Source organism: Peromyscus eremicus, chromosome 8b, assembly GCF_949786415.1.
Source record: "Peromyscus eremicus chromosome 8b, PerEre_H2_v1, whole genome shotgun sequence".
Lineage (NCBI taxonomy): Eukaryota > Metazoa > Chordata > Mammalia > Rodentia > Cricetidae > Peromyscus > Peromyscus eremicus.
In genome coordinates this window covers 59760696-59779866 of record NC_081424.1, presented here as the reverse complement: position 1 = coordinate 59779866, position 19171 = coordinate 59760696, and the positions used below count along the sequence as shown (strand labels likewise).

At 51.6% G+C, this 19171-nt stretch overlaps 1 protein-coding gene across 2 annotated transcripts in view; it reads right to left on the bottom strand.

Moving 5' to 3' along the window:
* The window catches only part of Rps6ka2 (ribosomal protein S6 kinase A2), a 182691-nt gene that overhangs the window by 36367 nt on the left and 127153 nt on the right, over positions 1-19171 (bottom strand). For both annotated transcript variants that reach the window (XM_059272881.1, XM_059272882.1), the window contains exons 7-10: positions 18493-18530; positions 16943-17085; positions 8786-8856; positions 6993-7081 (exon numbers count right to left, since the gene is read on the bottom strand). In XM_059272881.1, the coding sequence (XP_059128864.1) occupies positions 6993-7081; positions 8786-8856; positions 16943-17085; positions 18493-18530 (341 nt within the window). The remainder of the gene's footprint in view (positions 1-6992; positions 7082-8785; positions 8857-16942; positions 17086-18492; positions 18531-19171) is intronic.

Sequence of the window (19171 nt, the reverse complement as noted above, 5' to 3'; positions counted from 1 at the left end):
TTTTTCTCACCCTCCACTTTGAGCTGCCAGGATTTGAAAAGTGTTCAGTCCCAGATGTCAGGTCTGCGCTGTGGCACAGGTGAGGGTCCTGGAAGGCGGCCAGGGCCATAATCTACCCTAGCATCCGCATGGGATGGCCCCACTCCTCAGCTCAGACCAGATCACCCGTGCAGCCGTGTGGAACTGTCCCCACCAAGGCCGGTGCGCCCTCTGCCCCATAGTCCAGAGGACCTCAGTGTGCCCAGCACTACCGAGGGTACTCAGCCCTTGTATCCAACAGTTGAGCATGGTTGTAGGTGGCAGACGGAGGCTTCCACACGGACTAGAAGGGAGTGGTATAGAATGGGTCAGGCAGCTGAGAAAAAGGCTGTGAGGCGCAAACGGCCAGGCCTGGGACAGCTCAGAATGTGAAGGGGCAACACAGGGAGTTGGCTGCTCTGAGACGTTCCTCTAAACTACAGCACCGCTCCCCTCCCCTTTACAGTCACACTCAATCTGCACGACACAGGGCAGCGTTTCCTATGTGTTTCCACCGCGCTGCCTCTGCGAAGCCCCTGCTAAGGTACACACTGTTCTTCTCAGTTCACAGATAAGCAAGCAAGCGCTGAGAGGTTAAGCCACGGGCTGGAGGTCACACAGCAAGAAAGCAGAGAACAGGCAGGGGTCAGCGCAGAGTAGCTGCTCCCTGCCACCCCCGCACCCTAGCAGCAAGGCCTTGGCGTGCCTCTGAGCCTTGTCTTCTGTATCCATCCCAGAACTCCTGATAACGAGGACCATCTGTTAAATCTAGGAAGACCCCCAAGCCCAGCATATGAAGAGTGGCTGTGCACACACTGTCCTGCATGACACTGTGCTGTTCTCACCATCTGCCCAAGTATGACAAGGAAGGATCAGGAAAGCTAGAAGGCTAGCCTGGACCACCAGCGGCTGTGGAGCATTTTGGGGGCTCCAGATGACAAGGTTCCTCTGGCCTCTCATACAGTTGTGTCTCACCAGCCTTCTCTCTGGAACAAGTGAGACGCTAGACTTCCTGCTCTCCATAGAGTGCAGAGAAGCCAGGACCCCTTTCCCCGCAAGGGAACCTCAAAAACCAAATGGCTACTGCCACCTACCTTTCCCGGCAGGAGCCTGGCACATTGGTTCTGACCACTCATATGATGGTGGGTCCCAGGACACTTGTTCAAGAGAGGGGGTCCTGGGAGGGATGCAGACTGGGGGAGCCTGGGGCAAGCCTTGCTGAGCCCCTGGTCTCCTCTCACCTTCTCCCACTGTCTCTCAGCCCCCCACCGTCTCTCAGCCCCCACTGTCTCTCAGCCCCCCACTGTCTCTCAGCCCCCCACTGTCTCTCAGCCCCCCACCGTCTCAGTCCCCCCACCGTCTCTCAGCCCCCTACCGTCTCTTAGCTCTCCACCATCTCTCAGCTCCCCCACTGTCTCTCAGCCCCGTTTTTGTGGCCTGGACTGCTTCATCAAACCCAAGAAATGTTACCAGTGTCTTTGAGTCTTCACCTGAAGACTCTTGTGCTGTGTACACATGTGACTGAGCCCATCAGTTATACCTCCTGCTCACCTATCTGTTAAAGGGTGCCAGTGTGGCCCTCAGGGTGGGGAAAAGGGACTGCATACTGTCCACTGCCCTTGGAGAGTCCCAAGGCTGAGGTGGGCTCATGCATCTCAGAGTCTCTAAATACTGACTGTTCCCCTTCAAAACAGCACCCCACTCCAAAAAAGAAAAGATTTTTAAATTACTAAAATACTATGCATCTACTGTTTGCAGAGTCAGCCTGCTGAGGAGCACGGGGTGGAAAAAAGGAAGGCCCCTCTCCTGCCCACCTGGGAGATGAGCACATCTGACCCATCTCCTCCCCTTGCTTCTAATGCAGACAGGCCATCCTGGGTTGCTGTGCACTGTTTAATTAGCTCCCTTCCCTTTAAACTGAAGTATCCACCATATCACACAGGCACAACCTCACTGCTCTGGCTGAGTGCTGCCCATAGCTGCGGGCCAGCTAGCTAGCGTGATAGAGAGCTTCCTCGGGCCATCTGTCAACACGACTGAGGGGTGCAATTCCTAAAGTGGAGTTGACTGGATAAAGATCATGGACTTTCACAATTTAGCTGGAATTAGGATGGGATAACTTCAGACCAGCATCCCAGGGTGCCATCAATTCCACTGAGACCTTGCCAAGGTTAGAGGTCAGCAAATCTATACCCCATCCAAATGTGCAAGGTGTAAAAGAACCAGCTTTTTGTTTTATCCCAACACCACACAAAAAAGAAACAGGTATGAAGACATTCTCAGGAAGCAAGAAATCTGTGCTCGCAACGGCCTGTGAGAGACAGGAAGTCTGGGAAAGAATTGAAGTCCTTGCTGGATGCCACTGAAGCCGATAAACACAATCTCAAAATAAACACAAATCCGTTAAGACTAGAATTTTATGTAATTATCTTTCTTCTTCTGTTTTTCTAAACCGTCCTATCTTTTATGCTCATTTTCTGCACAGAACGAAAAGTGTATAAGATTCAAGGAAAATAAATAAATTGAGATTTTTTTTCCTACAATTCAGCAAGTGCAATCGTGGTGGGAGTTCAGGGGGATCTTGGCAGGCAGGGGAAGGGAGGAAAGGGACAACCTCGGTGTCCCTGTGTGAATGGACAACAGTTTATGTGCGAGCCTGGCAGACCCCCAAGGACTCGGAGAACAAAGTCTGTCCATCCCCACTGGAGACCGTGTGGACATGACACAAGGGAGCTCTGCGTTGCAGTCAGTGACTCGGGGTTCTGAACAGGACACTGGCCTGACACTGCTCTAGAACAGCAAAGCCCCCTGGGTGTCAGCCTCATCATTTGTACAATAGATGGCTGCATCCAAAGCACTGTGGGAGTCAGAGAGCACCTATCCCCCGCTTTGAGGCTTCGAACAGAGAGTCCTTGTATATCCCTGATGTCCTAAAAAGCAGGTGTCCATGAAAAAACCAGATAGAACAGGCTCCCCAAACCTGCTGGTTGGACGACCACAGGAATGACTGGAATGCTGTGATGGGCCAGTTTTATGAGATGCATGGATTCCACACTTATGAGATGAGGGCCTAGGAGGCCTCCCTGGAGGAGGTGGGTGTGCAGAGCTTTGAGTCCCTGGAGGAGGGAGCTCGGGGACTGACTAGCTGGCCTCATTCCCCAGGGAGAAGAGCTGACTCCCAAAGGTCACTTAGCTAGCCACAGGTCAGGTCCAATACCCACTGTGGATAGGCACAAAGGCTCAGGCAGCAAGAGCCGGTGCTTTCCACCATCTGTGGCCCAGCTAGTGAAGAACCAACCCCTCATTGCTATGGAGACCCTTATACATGCTGGAGTGAACAGAAGGAAGGGTGGTCTCTCTTCCTGGAAGTCGAGAGGGGCAGGAGTCCTGATTCTTACACTCTGGAGTCAAAACACAATGTTGACAAAATGAGACCACATGTGTGGCATCCCCTGCCCAGGAAGAAGGGGTGGCAAGCCATGGCTGCTCCTGGGCAGGTCCTGTGCACCACCACACTACACTGCAGGGAGACCAGAGAGGAACACCTCAGGTGTGAATGCCGAGCCAACGCATTAAGTGCATTTGAAAGTCCCTGGTGGAGAAACACTAAGTAAACAAGAGCCTACTGAGTACAGTCAGCACCTTCTAGCGTGGCCGGAATCCTAGCTGGGAGCATAGCACGCAGCCTGGCAGGACTCAGACACACATTTGCTATCATTATCTCTCCTGCTTTCCCCCATGATGAGGAAAATGGAGAGTGCGAGATTAAGGACTCGGCTGGGTTCCACACTGGCAGCCACTGACCTCCACGGCTCAGATCTTCTCGGAGCGTCTAATAACACTCCTTTCCCATTCCCTCAGCATCAACAACTGCTCCCCGAGCTTTCATAATCCAGCAGCCCAGGTCCAAGACAAGCAGGCAGCACACCTGCCTTCACTAAGCTTGACTTGCCGGATGCTCTGGCTGACCTTGGTGGCTTCTAATGAAACCCGATTCCCAGCCTTCTTTATGTTACTCCAGCGAGAGGTCTGTTCTCCGGCCTTTCCTCTACTCAGAAGTGCCAGGTGACCAAGTTCTATCAACAAGAAGTGACGATAAGCTTTGAGGGGACTTTCGAAAAGCTTTCCTGACCAATGGGACCCAAGCACTTGCAATCTCCACCTCTTCCTCCCTTCAATATGGACGCTATGGCCTCGATCACAAGGCAGCCAAGCATGAGAAGAAAAAGGCAAGTCACAGAGCACAGAACACGAAGACAGTGGGGGGAGAGGACAGGCCTTCCATAACCATGGTCCAGCTGCCAGGCAATGCCGGCAAAACCGACATCAGCACATGGCCTGCTGTGAGAGAGGCAAGCAACAAGAACTAGGCCCTGACTCGGGGGTGACTGCTGGAGCACAGCACTCAGTCACGTGCAGTGACTCGGTCACCTGGTCACTAAGCAGCAGCTGTCACATCTGTCACAGGCTGTCACCATCCCCCAAACTGCCTCAGGGTCCCACTCAGCTGGCTGTACTTAACACTGGACAGTGTAGGCCACTCAGGAAGGAGCACCAAGGTGTGCCCCGGGCTCACCAGAAAGAACCGGCTAGGACCAAACATCTACAAGATGGTTGGAAGCAGGGCAGGGATCTAGATAGGGTTCTGGGGTTCAGACGTGAATGACAGTGCTATGTGAAGGCATTCTCCTGCATTTTGGGGAATCTCAGTGCTACAGAGGGGTTCAGCAGCAGCGTGTTCTGAGGGGTAGGAGTGTTTAGGTATGCTCTGACACAGTTCCTCTGGAGACCAAGGCAGAATGCGCTCAAATTTAAGGCCTATCTGGGCTCCAGAGTGGATTCCAGGGGAACTTGGGAAATTTAATAAGATCTATGTCAAGAGGAGTAAAAGGACTGGCTGGAAGTGTAATTCTGTGGTAAAGTGTTTGCTTAGCATGAGCAACACCCTGGTGCAATCCTCAGCATCTCGGAGAGCAAGTGCCCAGCCCTGTGCCCAGGAGGTTCATCTCAGGACTGCTCATCAAAGAGGGGCTGTAGGCTGGCCTGGGGCAGCTGCATTTGCCCTGGAGAAAGCGTAGTCAGAGGGCAGCTCTGGGACCAATGGTCACCCAGTTCCTGGGACATCACCGTGCTCCCTGCCGGAGACTCAGTGTCCCATCCTCCATGCCCCACGCCCTCAGGGTAGGAGGTCTTGCTTGCAGCAGGCCTGACTGAGCATGGGCCACTGTCTCTGACTCCATGACTGCATTCCCTATCAGAACCAAGGAACAAAGCCAAGCCGGCAGTTCAGAGGGCTGTGGGGGCCTCAGGCCACATACATGCGAGCCTGACTTTACCCAGTAAGATGCTCATAACTCACTGGGTCCATGAGAAGTCACAGTGATTCTTAGCTGAGGTCTCAGGTCCCATCTGAGATCTGCATAACTATTCCAAGAACAACAGCACAGGGACAGTGTGGCCCACAGGTTTCCTCCAAATCATGTGCCCAGCACACACAACCCTGTATGCACATCCATGCGAAGGAGTCCGTTGTGGCTCCACGCATTCCCATCCTGGGGCCTGCCATCTCATCACCCCACCCACTGGCATCTTGGGGACCACAGCTGCTTACCTGGGACTTTCACCTTCCCGTCGGTCAGCTTGGTGAGCTCCTGCCAGGGAAACTGCTCTGGCCAGCTGGCGAACAGTCCCAGCTTTTGGGCCCAAGTGTAAAGTCCCCCCTGGGAGAGCCTAGTGAACATGCGGTGACACAACAGCCCTTTCACAAGGCCTCAAAGCTTAGCCGTAGAGGCAATCACAGGCTCCACACAGGACAAGCGCCTCTCCAGTGTCTCCTGCGCACTCCACGCCAGGCCTCTCCACTGTGGGGCAGCCATTCTCTCTGGGGATGTTCCCCAGAGATGGTCATGGGGGAGGAGGGAGGTGACGCCAAGGGCATCTGGACCAGGATGACTATAGTAGATCATAGTAGGTGTGTCTTTGACAAGCTCACCAAGTGGACTTTTTCTAAAGCAACCTCAGGGGGCACTAGCTGGGTGTGACATGTGAGTCTGTGTCTCTGCTGGAGTGGCACAGCAGCAGTTTGTATTCCTTAGACCACATTCGCTGTAGACCAGTCACTTCACATGCTAGAAGGATGTTTCTAGGAAGCGGGACAGTGCTTTTAATAGTAGCTTTACTTTTTTAATAACTGAAAGATTGTAAATTACTGCAGAAGTTCCCTGAATTGAAACTGATACATGGAAGAAATTAAATGAGGCCTGAGCTTCCTTGGGGCTGAGCCAGGCAGAGAGAAAAATCTAATTATTTCTTCTAGAATGAAATATTTCCTGACTCGCCTCTGAATGACATGATCCTATCTGTGAGGCTAGAGCTAATGGCCCGCACCCTTGCTGCTCATCTGTGGGATAAACCGTACGGCCAGCACACTGCGCTCATACTACCACAGGACCAGAACCCCGTCCCTATGTCTCAGTCCATCACCACCGTTTCCAGGCCAAGCAGTAAACCCTGTGTGGTTGGGGGAGGGGATGGTGCTTGGTCAATGCTAAAGTAAGTCTGGGCTCTGTACATGTTGGGCTTCTTAAGAGGCCATAAGCAGAAGTGACCTTTCAACCAATCTATGTGTAGTTTATGGAGACACGAGACCAGAAGGAAATACAGTGGTTTTGTGCAAAAGCAGAGAATTTAAAAAAAAAATGATGATACTTTGAGACTCATATGCCTTTCAGCAGTCCTGATAAGACCATGCATCTGTGCAGGTTAGACCACATGTGAGTGTATCCTTTACTTTGGGGACCTTCTGCTTCCTGTGACCTCAGCAATCAAACCACACAGTTCAGTCAGAGTTGGGGCACAGAGAGGGAGTCTTCCAAGTTCCCATGGGGGCACAGAATGGTGACCCCCATATTCCTAAGGGGAGTCTAGAGGGCAGACTGCACTCCTGCAGGAAGGGGTGTCACGGGGACCCTTACCTAGCCGGTTGCAGGGGTTCCGCTTGAAGAGGGCCCTCAGCAGGCTCTGTGCCTCCATGCTGAGGAACTGTGGCATGCCCAGCTTGGCTCTGGAAGACAGAATGGAATGCAGGTGAGAAGGCGGGGGCAAAGATAAGTGCAGTCTCCAGTTCCGTGCGGCCACTCTGCTTGCAAGGGAACAGAACCCCAGACACTCGGAGCCACAGTGCCTGCACTCTGGCCAGGGGACCCCGTCTTGCCTTAAAACTAACGAGAAGCCGGGTGGTGGTGGCGCACGCCTTTAATCCCAGCACTTGGGAGGCAGAGCCAGGCGGATCTCTGTGAGTTCGAGGCCAGCCTGGGCTACCAAGTGAGTTCCAGGAGAGGCGCAAAGCTACACAGAGAAACCCTGTCTCGAAAAAAAAAAAACCAAATAATAATAATAATAATAATAATAATAATAATAAAACTAACGAGAAGACACCAAAGAGCTTCAGCGCGTGTGGCTTGTAGCTGGCTGTTGACCATATTCAACATTAAAAGTGTGAATTTTTCACAACTGCTACTTAACAGTCCATTTGGACAACCAAAGCAGCAATAGTGATTCCCTGAGCACCAACAACATGTTCAATGGAAATTGTTTTTCAAAACAAAGTTTTCCTAATACAAAGTTCCTCTGAGCAAGAGAGGTTACTAGTGGTTTAAGTTTGGTGAGTTCCTTCCTGGCACCCTGGGAACAGTGGGTCTCTTATCTTCCCTGGCAAAGGCTGCTGTAGAACTATGGAGAATGTCCGAGAAAGAAACATCCCAAAGGGAAGGCTGGACCCTGGAGTCCTTGGACCTTACTCAGGACCAGGCACTGAGTGTAGGCTGACCTGCAGCCTGAACAGGCATGGGCCCACCTGGGTTTGCTGGGGTAGCTCCAGCTTCCATCAAAAGTAAATCAAGTTCACATTAAAACCCAGGGAACAGGGTGTCCCCACAAGAACACAGGTACAGCTATGGCAGCTACCCCGTGGTCACCGTGGATCAAGTGCTGCCCTGGAGGAGCCACAGGGGGATTCTGAACATGCAAGGCTTTGGGATGTGTCCTTGCATAGAGTTTCCTCCATCCCCCTTTTATCCCGTGTATACGGGAGGAAGCTACAAAGGTGTGGCTTGCAATGTTTGGCGCCTCCTAAGTCTAGCAATGTCCTTTTATGCCAGTATTCTGGTGGTGGTCACAAGGACAGTGCTCTGACTTTTCCACGGAACCCTGGCTGATTCGGGGTTCCCGTCTCCCCACCTCTTGCTCTTCTCTGATGCTCGTGCCCAGCTCATCTAGGACTTTACGGCAGATGGCCAAGGGTTAGCCAGTGGTCTGACCACCTCTTCTGTGGTCCTGAGAGCACCCCTGCATCCAAACGATGCCAACTCCAGTCCCGGGGCGGGGTATAGGTAACCATGTGCAGGGTCAGCAGGAAGAGTGGAAGCCTTGCACCTGTGCCCTCTCTGGGACGCCTCAAGTTTTCAAGCCACCCGGAAGTTCACTGTTTCCCTATCTGGAAGCCAGCACTGGACACTCTACGTGAGTTTATCTCGTCTAAGTCTGAAAGTTCATCAGAATTCCCCAGTGGATATTGCAGGACAGCCAAGGTTCCCACGCACAGCGGCTACACGCCATCCATGGCGATGGGGAGAGAGCAGAGGGCTCCTCCCCCACCTCGGCTCCCACTGGAACCCAGCAGCCCGCTTCCTCCTCAGCTGCAGACACAAAGGCCCAAGGCTCTGCTCCGCGTGGAGTTCTGAGCCTTGGAGCAGGTCCCCACACTCACTTGAGGATGAGGGCCATTGTTTCCTTCCTGTCCTTCCCCTGGAATGGCAGGGACCCTGTGAGCATCTCGAACTGCAGAGAGAGCAAAACAGAGCAGATGAGTTTGTTCTTTCACCTCCAACCCCATCAGCCAGGGCGACAGCAGCCACACGGGGAGGCACTGGGGACCTCGGCCGCCAGGTTCCCCTTCTAGTGGAGAGATGCGTGAAAGATGACCACGGTGAATGATTTACATGTGGTGTAGGGACTCCCTTTCCATGGTGGGTGCTGTGGAGAGCTGCGGCAGGAGAGGGGTCAGAAGAGGAAGAGTCAGGCCAGGGGAAGGAGGAGGAGGAGCGGGAGACCGACCACTCACACTGACCTGTGACACTCATACTGACTGTTTGTCTATGATGGGGACGATCCTGGTTCAGCCCATTAATAACATCAGATGGGGACAACATGGACCAGTGATCTCTCACACAGACTCCCACACATGAAAACGCACTGGCCAGGAAGGGAGTTGAGATAAGCCAAGGCCTGAGGGCAGCCCTTGGTGATCATGGGTTTCTTATTCACAAAAACAGTATTGACTCTGTAGGCTCCAGAGGCTGAGGCCTGGATCTTACAGTCATCATAACCACCATCACCTCCACCACCTCCACCTCTATCACCTCCACCTCCATCACCACCACCTCCATCACCTCCATCACCACCACCTCCATCACCTCCACCCCCACCCCCACCCCCACACCCCCAGCACTGCTGTTGTGAGGGAGGCGAAGGCAGCATCAGCAAACCCGTCATAAACATGAGATAGCAATGCTCACAGGAACGTGTGAGAGCGCCCACTGTGAGCACCTTTCACTTCTATCCACATGAGGAGGCAGCAGCCTGGCTGAAAGTCTTTAATCGGTCACATTAAGTCTGCGTGTCTTGATATTTTCCCTGCACCTGCCTCTGTCCCTTAACAGCGTATGGTCCAGTGTCTTTGCTTTGCATTGTGAAAACCCTGGGAGACACAAGTACAAAGACCCAAACAGTTGGCCTAATGCCATCATTTAAAGACACCCACTGCACTGATCTCCTACCACGTACAACTGATCATGACATAAAACGTCTGTCACACCATGTTATATGTGGATGAGCCAACGTTAAACAAAGTACCTACTGTTGGATACTGACAATGTCACCAGTGGATCCTACTAACAGAATACACTAGACCAGTGGTTCTCAACCTGGGGGCCAAGTGACCCTTCACAAGGATCGCATATCAGATAGCCCACATCTCAGATATTTACACTACAGTTCATAACAGTAGCAAAATTACAGTTATGAAGTAGCAACAAAATAACTTTATGGTTGGAGGGTACCACAGCCTGAGGAACTAATTAAAGGTTTGCAGTGTTAGGAAGGTTGAGAACCACTCCACTCGACTGAAATGCACCTAAGCGTTACCTGAACTTCAGGTGTGATAACACATTAACTTTTCTCATTGCTGTAAAAAACAAAATCAACTCAAGGAAAGCAGAGTTCACAGACAGCCAGGGTTGGCATGGAAGGTAGGAGGCAGGGGCATGAAACGCTGCTCACACTGTATCCACAGTCAGGAAGCAGAAAGAGGTAGATGGTGGTGCTTAGCGGGCTTCTTCCTCTCTCCCTCTCCAGTCTGTGGATGGTGCTGTCCGTATCTGTGGTGGGTCCTCCTCAGCTAAGCCTCCCTGAAAATGCCCCCACAAACACATCCAGAAGTGTGTCTCCTAGGTGGCTCTGAACCCAGCTGAGGCGATAATGAAGGGCAACCAGCAATGACAGGCCATCAGAGTGAAGTTATAAACTTAGCGAGATAAGGTTACAGTTTTTAATCTTTTTCATTAGTGTTTGACAGTTTCACACATTTACATAATGGGTTTTAGTCATTCTACTTCCCACGTAAACATGTCATGAGAGTGGGAGCAAGACTGTTTGGAGAGGAAGGAGGGCTTCAGTAGAAGAGGGATGGTTATAATTTATTGTCGGTCTTCTTTTTGTAAACCCACTTTTAGAGGACCGAACAAGCCCCTGCCAGTGCAGGCATCTGAAGATCACCCTGTTACACTGAACTCGCTGCCCGTCTGAATGCCAGGCTGCAGGCAATAAACAAACGTATACGCAATAAAAGGCGGGAGCAACGAAGTCCAGATGAGAGTTTAAAAATAGACAAACGTAATTAAAACGAAAGGCTGGATGCTCTGACTCGGAGATGAGGGACTTGACTGATGAATAGGATGAACATTCATAAGCTGATTATAGAACTTACCGTCTCAAAACAGGCTGCCGGTGAGGGGAACTCTTGCTGTTTGGTTCTTCCTTTGAGTCTATTCATGGCGCTCATGAATCCCCATTTCCAAGAAAGAGCCTGTGACTATGCAGAACGAGAAGGATTCTTCCCACCTGCGGCCATTTAATCCTCACTGCAGAAATGGAGCCCCCCTCCCTGTCTGGGTGCCTCGGTGCTGATTGGCGCCCCAGAACAATGTGTGGCAACATCCGTTTAGCGATTTCTTCCTGGCTTTCACTGGCGGCTGTAACAATCAGAGTCCACGCTCTCTGCCCATTCCTCCGCTTTCCCTCTCTCCCTTCATGTGCTTCATTTCTAGGTCTGCATGGCAGAGACCCACACAGGGGCACACAGCAATGCTCGCTAAGTACCTCTTCTTGATGATGTGTGACAGACGAGACATCTGCTTTGGAAGCCTCTCTGGCTTCACCTCCAGACACTAAGAGTCTGCAGAAAGGGGATCATTTCTGGGTGATGCTCAGGAAATACCTGTCCTTTATGTCTCAGCTCGAGGCCTGGTACACGGCTTCCCCCATGAGACCTGTGCCCCGGTTTTAGAAGCCACCACGGTTCTTGAGCGAAGTGACAGCAGCCAAGATTCCCTTGGCTCCCACGGGAAGCACACACGCATGGGTGACACTCCAGGTGGCTTCATGAGATACTGATGAGCTTCACGATACTCCCAGGATGACAAACGGTACTCCCCAGCTGCAGTCCTCAGACCCCAGAACAGGTTCCAAAATCAGCAGTTTAAATTGCCATGGATCTGGGCACTGGTGCCGCCTGCATCTAGTCTGAGGAGGTCAGGGAGGTGGGTAGCTAGCTAAGGTGGTCTTGGCTCAAGAGAGTCTGAGGAGCCCAAGGTCGTGGCCAGTGGAGAAAGGTGTGAACACACTTTCTCCTGCAGCCTCCTGGTAGCTGCCATGAGAAGATTCTCTGGAAGGGGGATCTTCACAGGAGTCTACATCCAAATTCACTTGGTGGATCAACATTCTTAAAAAGAAACCACAGTTTGATCTGAAAACTCTCCTGAGCCACAGAGACCTGAAATAGTAGTAGACCCAGTGTAGGGTGTCCGGCTACAGGAGCTCCTGTGTCGGGAGGGGCCTGGGCTCACAGGGGCTGGGTTGCTGACCTAGCAGTTCCCAACCACACTTCACACCAGGACAGGGCATCCCCAGTGCATCCACTTGGGTCTTTTCTCTGACAGTCTATAGGTCACCCAGGCAACAAAGCCTATGCTGAGGCAGAGCTGGTATCAGCAGCAGATCCCAGCTGCAATGAGGAGCTGGGATTGGTGGAGACCAATAGACTGTGACACCTTGACCAAGGTCTGGGTATAGCAGGGTTGGGATGGGTGGCAGAACTCTGAGTAGGTCTTAGTCAGCTGGCTCTGGTGTCATATGATTGCCGTGGGCCCTCCCGAACTTCTGAGTAACAGGCACGCTATGCTGTAGATAGTGATCTACACTGACCTAAGGCTCTGTAGTCAACAGATGGCTCAACATTCAGATGTGGACCCAGGCTCTTGTATCACTTGGGGGCCAGTCCCCCATCTACGGAGTTATGAACAGCACACATCTCCCCAGGCCACCTTAGAGGTCAGGCCTGCTCAGGCTTCCTAAGTCCTCATTTCCATCATGGGGCTCAGGATTCCTGACTATAGAGCGCCTCACAAACATTAGCAGTCCCCAAATGGTCTCTTGAGCAGGTGAGGTAACAACACACTCATGTCCTACTTGCACCTGAGAACTGGACAGTAACTTCTGAGGTTACCCAAGGAAGCACTGGGAAGCTGAGGCTGCCACAGTCAAGCCTACGAGAAGCTGGTCATCACGTGACCAGTCGGGTGGGACACAGGGGATGTGGGTATTAGAACCTGCTGCTCATTCTTCTCAGAGCCTTGATTTTCATTTCCGTCCTGTCAGGCTTGGAGATCGGGGGTTTCAGATGAGGGTGTCCCAGAAACGCTCCAGTGACATGTGGTCTTTTACTGTGGCCGGTGACACTGTGCCTGCTTTATGCTTTGTGAATAAATTCCAGCTGTCAGTGCTGGAATTCCTGACAGCATTTTCCCAACTGTCCCAAGACGTGGTATGCAGAGTCCTTCTAAGTGAAGCGAAAGGACCTTCAGGCCGATTAATTGCTTTTCTCTGAGCTGTGGTGAAATGTCCATTAAGGGAACATGATGGTTAATCTCAATGGTCAACTTCATTGGATTTAAAATTTTCTAGGAGACACAATTCTGGGTATGTCTACAATGGTGTTTCCAGAGAGAGAATCTAAGGAGGGAAGACCCTCCCCTGAGTGTGGGTGGCACCATCTCACAGGCTGGGGTCCTGTTCAGAGGAAGGAGGAGAGACCAGCTGAGCACCGGCATTCCCCCCTCGATATTTCCTGGTTGCATGTACAATGTGACCAACTCCCCAAAGCTCCAGCCACCACCATCAGGGCCATTCCAGCGGCCACACCTTCCCCAGCATGACAGTCACCCTCACACGGTGACCCACAACCGACTCTTGCTTCCACAGCTGCTGTTGTCAAGCACTTTGTCACAGCAGCAGGACAAGCTGCTGAGCCATACGGGGAGGGAGGGTCAGTTCTGTCTTCCCTGCTGAGAAGGCTCTGACCGTCACAGTAGGGAAGGGATGGTGGTAGGCAGGGCCTGTTCACGTCGGGTCGGCTCAGGAAATGCAGACTGATGAACGCTGCTGCACATTTTTCCATTTTTATTCAGTCCTGGACCCTGGCCATGGATGCTCCTGCCGACATTCAGGTTTAGTCTTCCTCTCTCAGGATCTATAGAAAAGCCCTCACAGACACGCCAAAGTGTGCCTCATTAAGGTGCTAGACATTATTTTACTCAGTCAAGTTGACAAATGAAATCAAGTATTGTGCCATCCCACGACTGAGCCATTCAGGAAGACTGTCCTCTATGTATGAGAACCTGGCCCACAGTGGCTCTGGTGGGTACCTGTGGTAGCCACTACAGTAAGCACACCTTTGGGAGCAGGGGCTAGCTCCCAGCATCAGCTTTGCAGACTCTGGGAGAGGGGGAGACCCAGGCAGGGTAAAGATCATGAGGTATGCTGTGTGTGGGACCGCTGTATTCCCATTGTCCTTGGGAACCAGACTCAGTGCAGGGCTCCCGTGCCAGGGAGTCTGGGACAGGTGACATGGAATCTGAGTTGGGGGACGTTTGCAAACATTCGCAGTGACAGAAGAGACATGTAGTGTACCAAGAGTGCCAAGGAGCTGCAGAGAGGGAACCAGGGACAGTTTGGGGTCAGGAAGGGTACACAGAGGTAGTTCTTGCCGAGGACTATATGGGGAAGCTGTCTGGGAGGACTTAATATCAGGAGCCTGCCTGGCCCCCTGTTCTTACCCTCCCCCCCACCCCACCCGTATCAGCTGCCCTGCCAGAAAGCACAGGAGTCCATGACCTCCTTCACAGGACCAAGGTTTGTCTGCAGCATTGTTGTGTAGACCGTTTGCCACCACCACAGCTGCTGCAGGCAAGGGGAAGCCTGGACATGCAGTAGGGACAGCCTGCTCCCGAAGGGGCTGCCGTTTCCAGGAGTGTGGGGCTGCAAGGACAGAACCACGCCTGACCTACAGCCCAGAGTCAGCAAAGGAGATTTCAGATCTTCCAGGAAAGCCTGCAGGAAGGGAAGGGAGAAGGACTCCAAGGAAGGAGCATCACCCTCCATCCCCCTTTTTCCTGTTAGCAAGCATGCATCACCCTGTCAGAACAGAGGTTCTCAACATATGGGTGAGACCCCTACAGGGGTCTTATATCAGGTATCCTACATATCAGATATTTATATAAGGATTCATAGCAGTAGTAAAATTATGGTTATGAAGTAGCAACGAAATAATTTTATGGTTGTGGGTCATCCTAACATGAAGAACTATATTAAAGTGTCACAGCATTAGGAAGGTTGAAAACCATTGTGCCAGGGGATAAAGGAAAACAGTGTTTGTGTGTGAGCACAGTTATCTGTGCAAAAATCACCCTGAAGAGAGCAAAGTTAACTGTCTCTTTAGTATGTGCAAAAAAGACCCTTTCAATCAGTAGGGGAAGGCACTTTGAGACAACCCTGGGACCATAGGACTTGGCTGGTGGCCTTCAGGGGAAGAGACCCGTATTCTAGCCGCTGCCCTCCAGGGTCTGAATAATCATACACGGCATTATTGCCACCTCTGTGATATTCATTCCTCATGCTGCACCACTAACTTGCGAGAGTGTAAGGCTATGGCATGTGGTAAGCTTTCCCACCCCTCAGGGCATTGCTTCCTCCCTCTGCAGCCACTTCCCAGTTTCTTCAGGGTGGACAGCACCTCCTCAGATCTCATGCAGCAGAATTTATGACAGTCTTAAAAAGAGGTAGAAATGTTGGAGCCTTGGATTTCAGGGTATTACAGCCTTGAGCTCCAGCCTAAGGTTCAAGAGAGAGGGGCTGAAGATGGCCACCCTCCATTCTCTCATGGGATGCGGCATGTTGGGATGCTCCATGATCAATCAGCTTTCATTAAGATCTGACAGGGAAGGGAACAAATAGTTCTGCTCCTCGTTAAGAGGGCATCTATCTCCTACTACTATGAGTTAAACCCTCTCCTCAGCTGGCTGGCTGGAAGGGCCCCAGAAGTTAGCGGCTTTACACAGCCTTGGGGCTAGCTGAGGACCAAGTATTGGTGACCATGGCTCTTTGAGGCTTCAAGACATCCCCAGGGGCAAATCTGAACCAGGACTGTGGGTCCCACAGGGGTGGAGTATGACAGGTGGCTGTGTCCATGAAAGGTGTGGTGGTATTTTACTTGTACTGAAATGTGATTTTAATTGTATGTTAATAAATAAAGTTGCCTGGGGGTCAGAGCTATTAGAGCCATAGCAAGTGCGTGGCTGCGGTGGTGCACGCCTTTAATCTCAATACCATAGAGGACCTGGAGGGCTGTACATATAGGCAGTGACATGTTTGGTTTCACAACCAATGAGAAGGCAGAAAAGCTAGACTATATAAAGACATACACACAGGAAGTAGGTTCCTTTCGGAGAGCTCTCTTGACTAAAGAGGACTGCTGAAGCAGGAAGGGTGAGGCTCTTAGCTCTGACCTCTTGGCTTTCTTCTCTGAATCGGCTCTGTGTTTCTTATTTAATAAGACGGTTGGTTACATCAACATTTGGCGCCCAATGTGGGGCATGTTTGGATGCACACGACCATGTTGAGAGCCTTTTTACCACACCTACTGAGGGTCTTATAGTCTCAGCTTCTTCTGTTGTTAAACGCTCAAAATAAGAGATGTTGGGAAATGCCGTGACCCTAATTGTCATTGGTGTTAGATTCCAGAGCAACAGAATCTGGCCTACAGGGAGATGTGAAGGGTCAATGAACATGCTGTCCTGCTGGAGTGGGAAGAGGAGGAGGGGAGGAGCATGCTCAGATTGGAGAATGGGTACCCTTTCTAGATGCAAATATAAAACCAGCTAGTTCCACGAACACTTTGGTGCATACCAAATTTTACAACAAAGCAAAAGTTTCATCTGAAGTAAGAGAGATATGTTTAACAGAGAAGCCACTGCCTGTCTTCACACTCTTGTTCAATCTGTGGTGCTAAGTATGATGAAGAAGGCCTGGTCCCATCTGAACCCCATTTCAATTTTCAGAAGAAAGAACCAGGACAGTCTCGGGGGAAGGCTGCTCTAAAATTCATTGCTCCTCCCGTGCAGGTAAGAGGTGGAGCCAGAGCCTTTCAAGCCTTGATTCCTCTCCAGTTTCCAGTCTCTGGATCAAGCTGGGATGAGGAATTCAGCTGGGGAACAGCCACCTTTACAGAGTAAACCAGGGGACAAAGCCTTACCATGAGCACACCAAAGGACCACCAGTCAGCACTCTGCGTGTGTCCCCGCCGGTTCACCACCTCAGGCGCCATGTATTCAATAGTCCCACAGAACGAATAGGCTCTCTTGTCGTGGTCGATGGCCTCCTTGCTCAAGCCAAAATCTAAACATAAGCACAACACACAGCACTGCCTGAGTCTCTGAGCCACAGTCCCATGTCTATGTAGACAGATCCCTTGATGTACATCGCTTCTCTCAGAGACTAAAGGGCCTTGTGTACTTTTGCATAATTCAGGCTTAATGTGCTTCCAGAGCCCAGCAAGTTCCTGAGGCTAAGATCTACAAAGACGGGAATTTTTTAAAGAGCCTCAAATACCTACCCCCCCACCCCCAAACCCCACCCCCACACCATGTGCCTTGTCACACAGTAGGAAGTGGTTAACTTCTTGGCAGTGAACATGAATTCCCAGAAAGCCTTTCCCATGTATCAGCACGGGGTGACTGCAGGTTGAGGGGCCCAAATGGAGAAAAATGAGGTGCAGTTCTTGCAGGCAGGAGGAAAGGAAGCATGGCTGGCACCCGAGTGGGAAGCAGGTCCTTGGCAAGTGGACTCTGGGTTACAGTACATGTGGAGACGTGGCCAGGACCAGTCAACGGGCAGAACGATGGTGCCCAAATATGGTCTAGAACCTGCGAACAGATTATCTTGTAGTGTGAAGGGGACGTGCAGGCATACAGTGCAAATCCTGAGGCAGGGTATTAAACAGATGGTCCAAATGACCTTCAGACTCTGTGTGGAGGAGAGAACCAGAGATCACAGATGCTGGCACTGCAGGAGGAGGGCTCCATGGGGAGCTGAAGAACTCAAGGCAAGGGATTCTCCCCAGGGGCCAGTCTTGATACCTAACAGCTCCACAACAGTAAAGCGATAAATCATCTGTTTCTCATAACTTCTTGTAGCAGCCACTGGAAGCTGGGGTACGCACGGGCAGCGAGGGAAACCCCTGGAAGCTGGTGTACACACGGGCAGTGATGGAAGCCCCTGGAAGCTGGGGTACACATTGTTTGCAGCTGGGCTGATTATATCAATGCTGCAAGGTTTGGATATAAACAAGGGCAGCTGGGCTGCTGCTGTGGGAGACAAGGCCAGGGCCACTGAACAGGCCCTGTGCCTGCCTCAGAGGAGCATGGGCTCAGGGCATCTAGTTAAAGGCCCAGTGATGCTGAGCAAGGCCTGGAAGGAGCCTTAGGCAGGTGAACAGAGGAGTTGATCTAGAAGTCTGAGTGTGCCCTTGCTGTGAGCAAGGCCAGCACTGCCTGGAAGGAGTCTTTAGGGGAACAGAGGAAGTATTCCAGAAGTCGGAGGTCCCCCTGCTATGTGTACACATGCAGAAGGCCAGCACTTGGGCACCAAAACTTCACTCAGGTCAGAGATGAGACAGAGTACTGTTAGGAGGTGGTCCACAAATTTATCAAGGCTGATAAGGGAGATAAGGCTGTCATATCATTTATCATTATTATTATTATTATTATTATTATTATTATTATTATTATTATTTATTTTACCAACCTGTGATCTTAATATGTCCCTCTTCATCCAGGAGGATACTGGAAGAAAGGGAAAGAAAACAGACTTCAGGGGAGAGAAAAAAGAGAGCTCACAGGCCCCTGGCACACAGAGTCAGAGAAAAGCCCCATGGAGCTGAGACGCCCTTGCTCAATGCCTGAGCTTCTGATGTGGCTGCACCCTGGGTAGGTTTTCTTACAGCAGTCTGTGTCCAATAGCCTGGACCAGCTCAGGAATGGAACAGAAGGGTGTGGTATGAGCCTGGGGGAGGGGAACCAAGGAGCCTGGTCATGGGCCTGCAGGGCTGCGTGTTCTTGAGTCATCAGATTGGAACCCTTGGGCCCCTTCCAAATACAGAAGAGTGGGTTCTTTGACTGTTCTGGCCCATAGATGTCCACAGTCTCTGCAGAGGAAATTCCCTGACCCTGGGAAGCCCTTGGTGCCCAGAGAACCTCTTCTCAGAATCTCGGACTCTCTTGGGGCTGTCCTCAGCACTTGGGACCAATCCTGGTCTCTGGTAAAGGCCATGCATAGCTGGGGTTCTGCAAAGGGATTCCGGGCTGCCTGAGGCTTCATCCTGCGATGGAACCTGGGGCCAGCCTGGCAGTACCAAAGCCCCTGGGCTCCTGGCCTGCTTCCCAGTGAGCCTTCACACCATGAGCAGACCTTTGGCCTTGCTCTT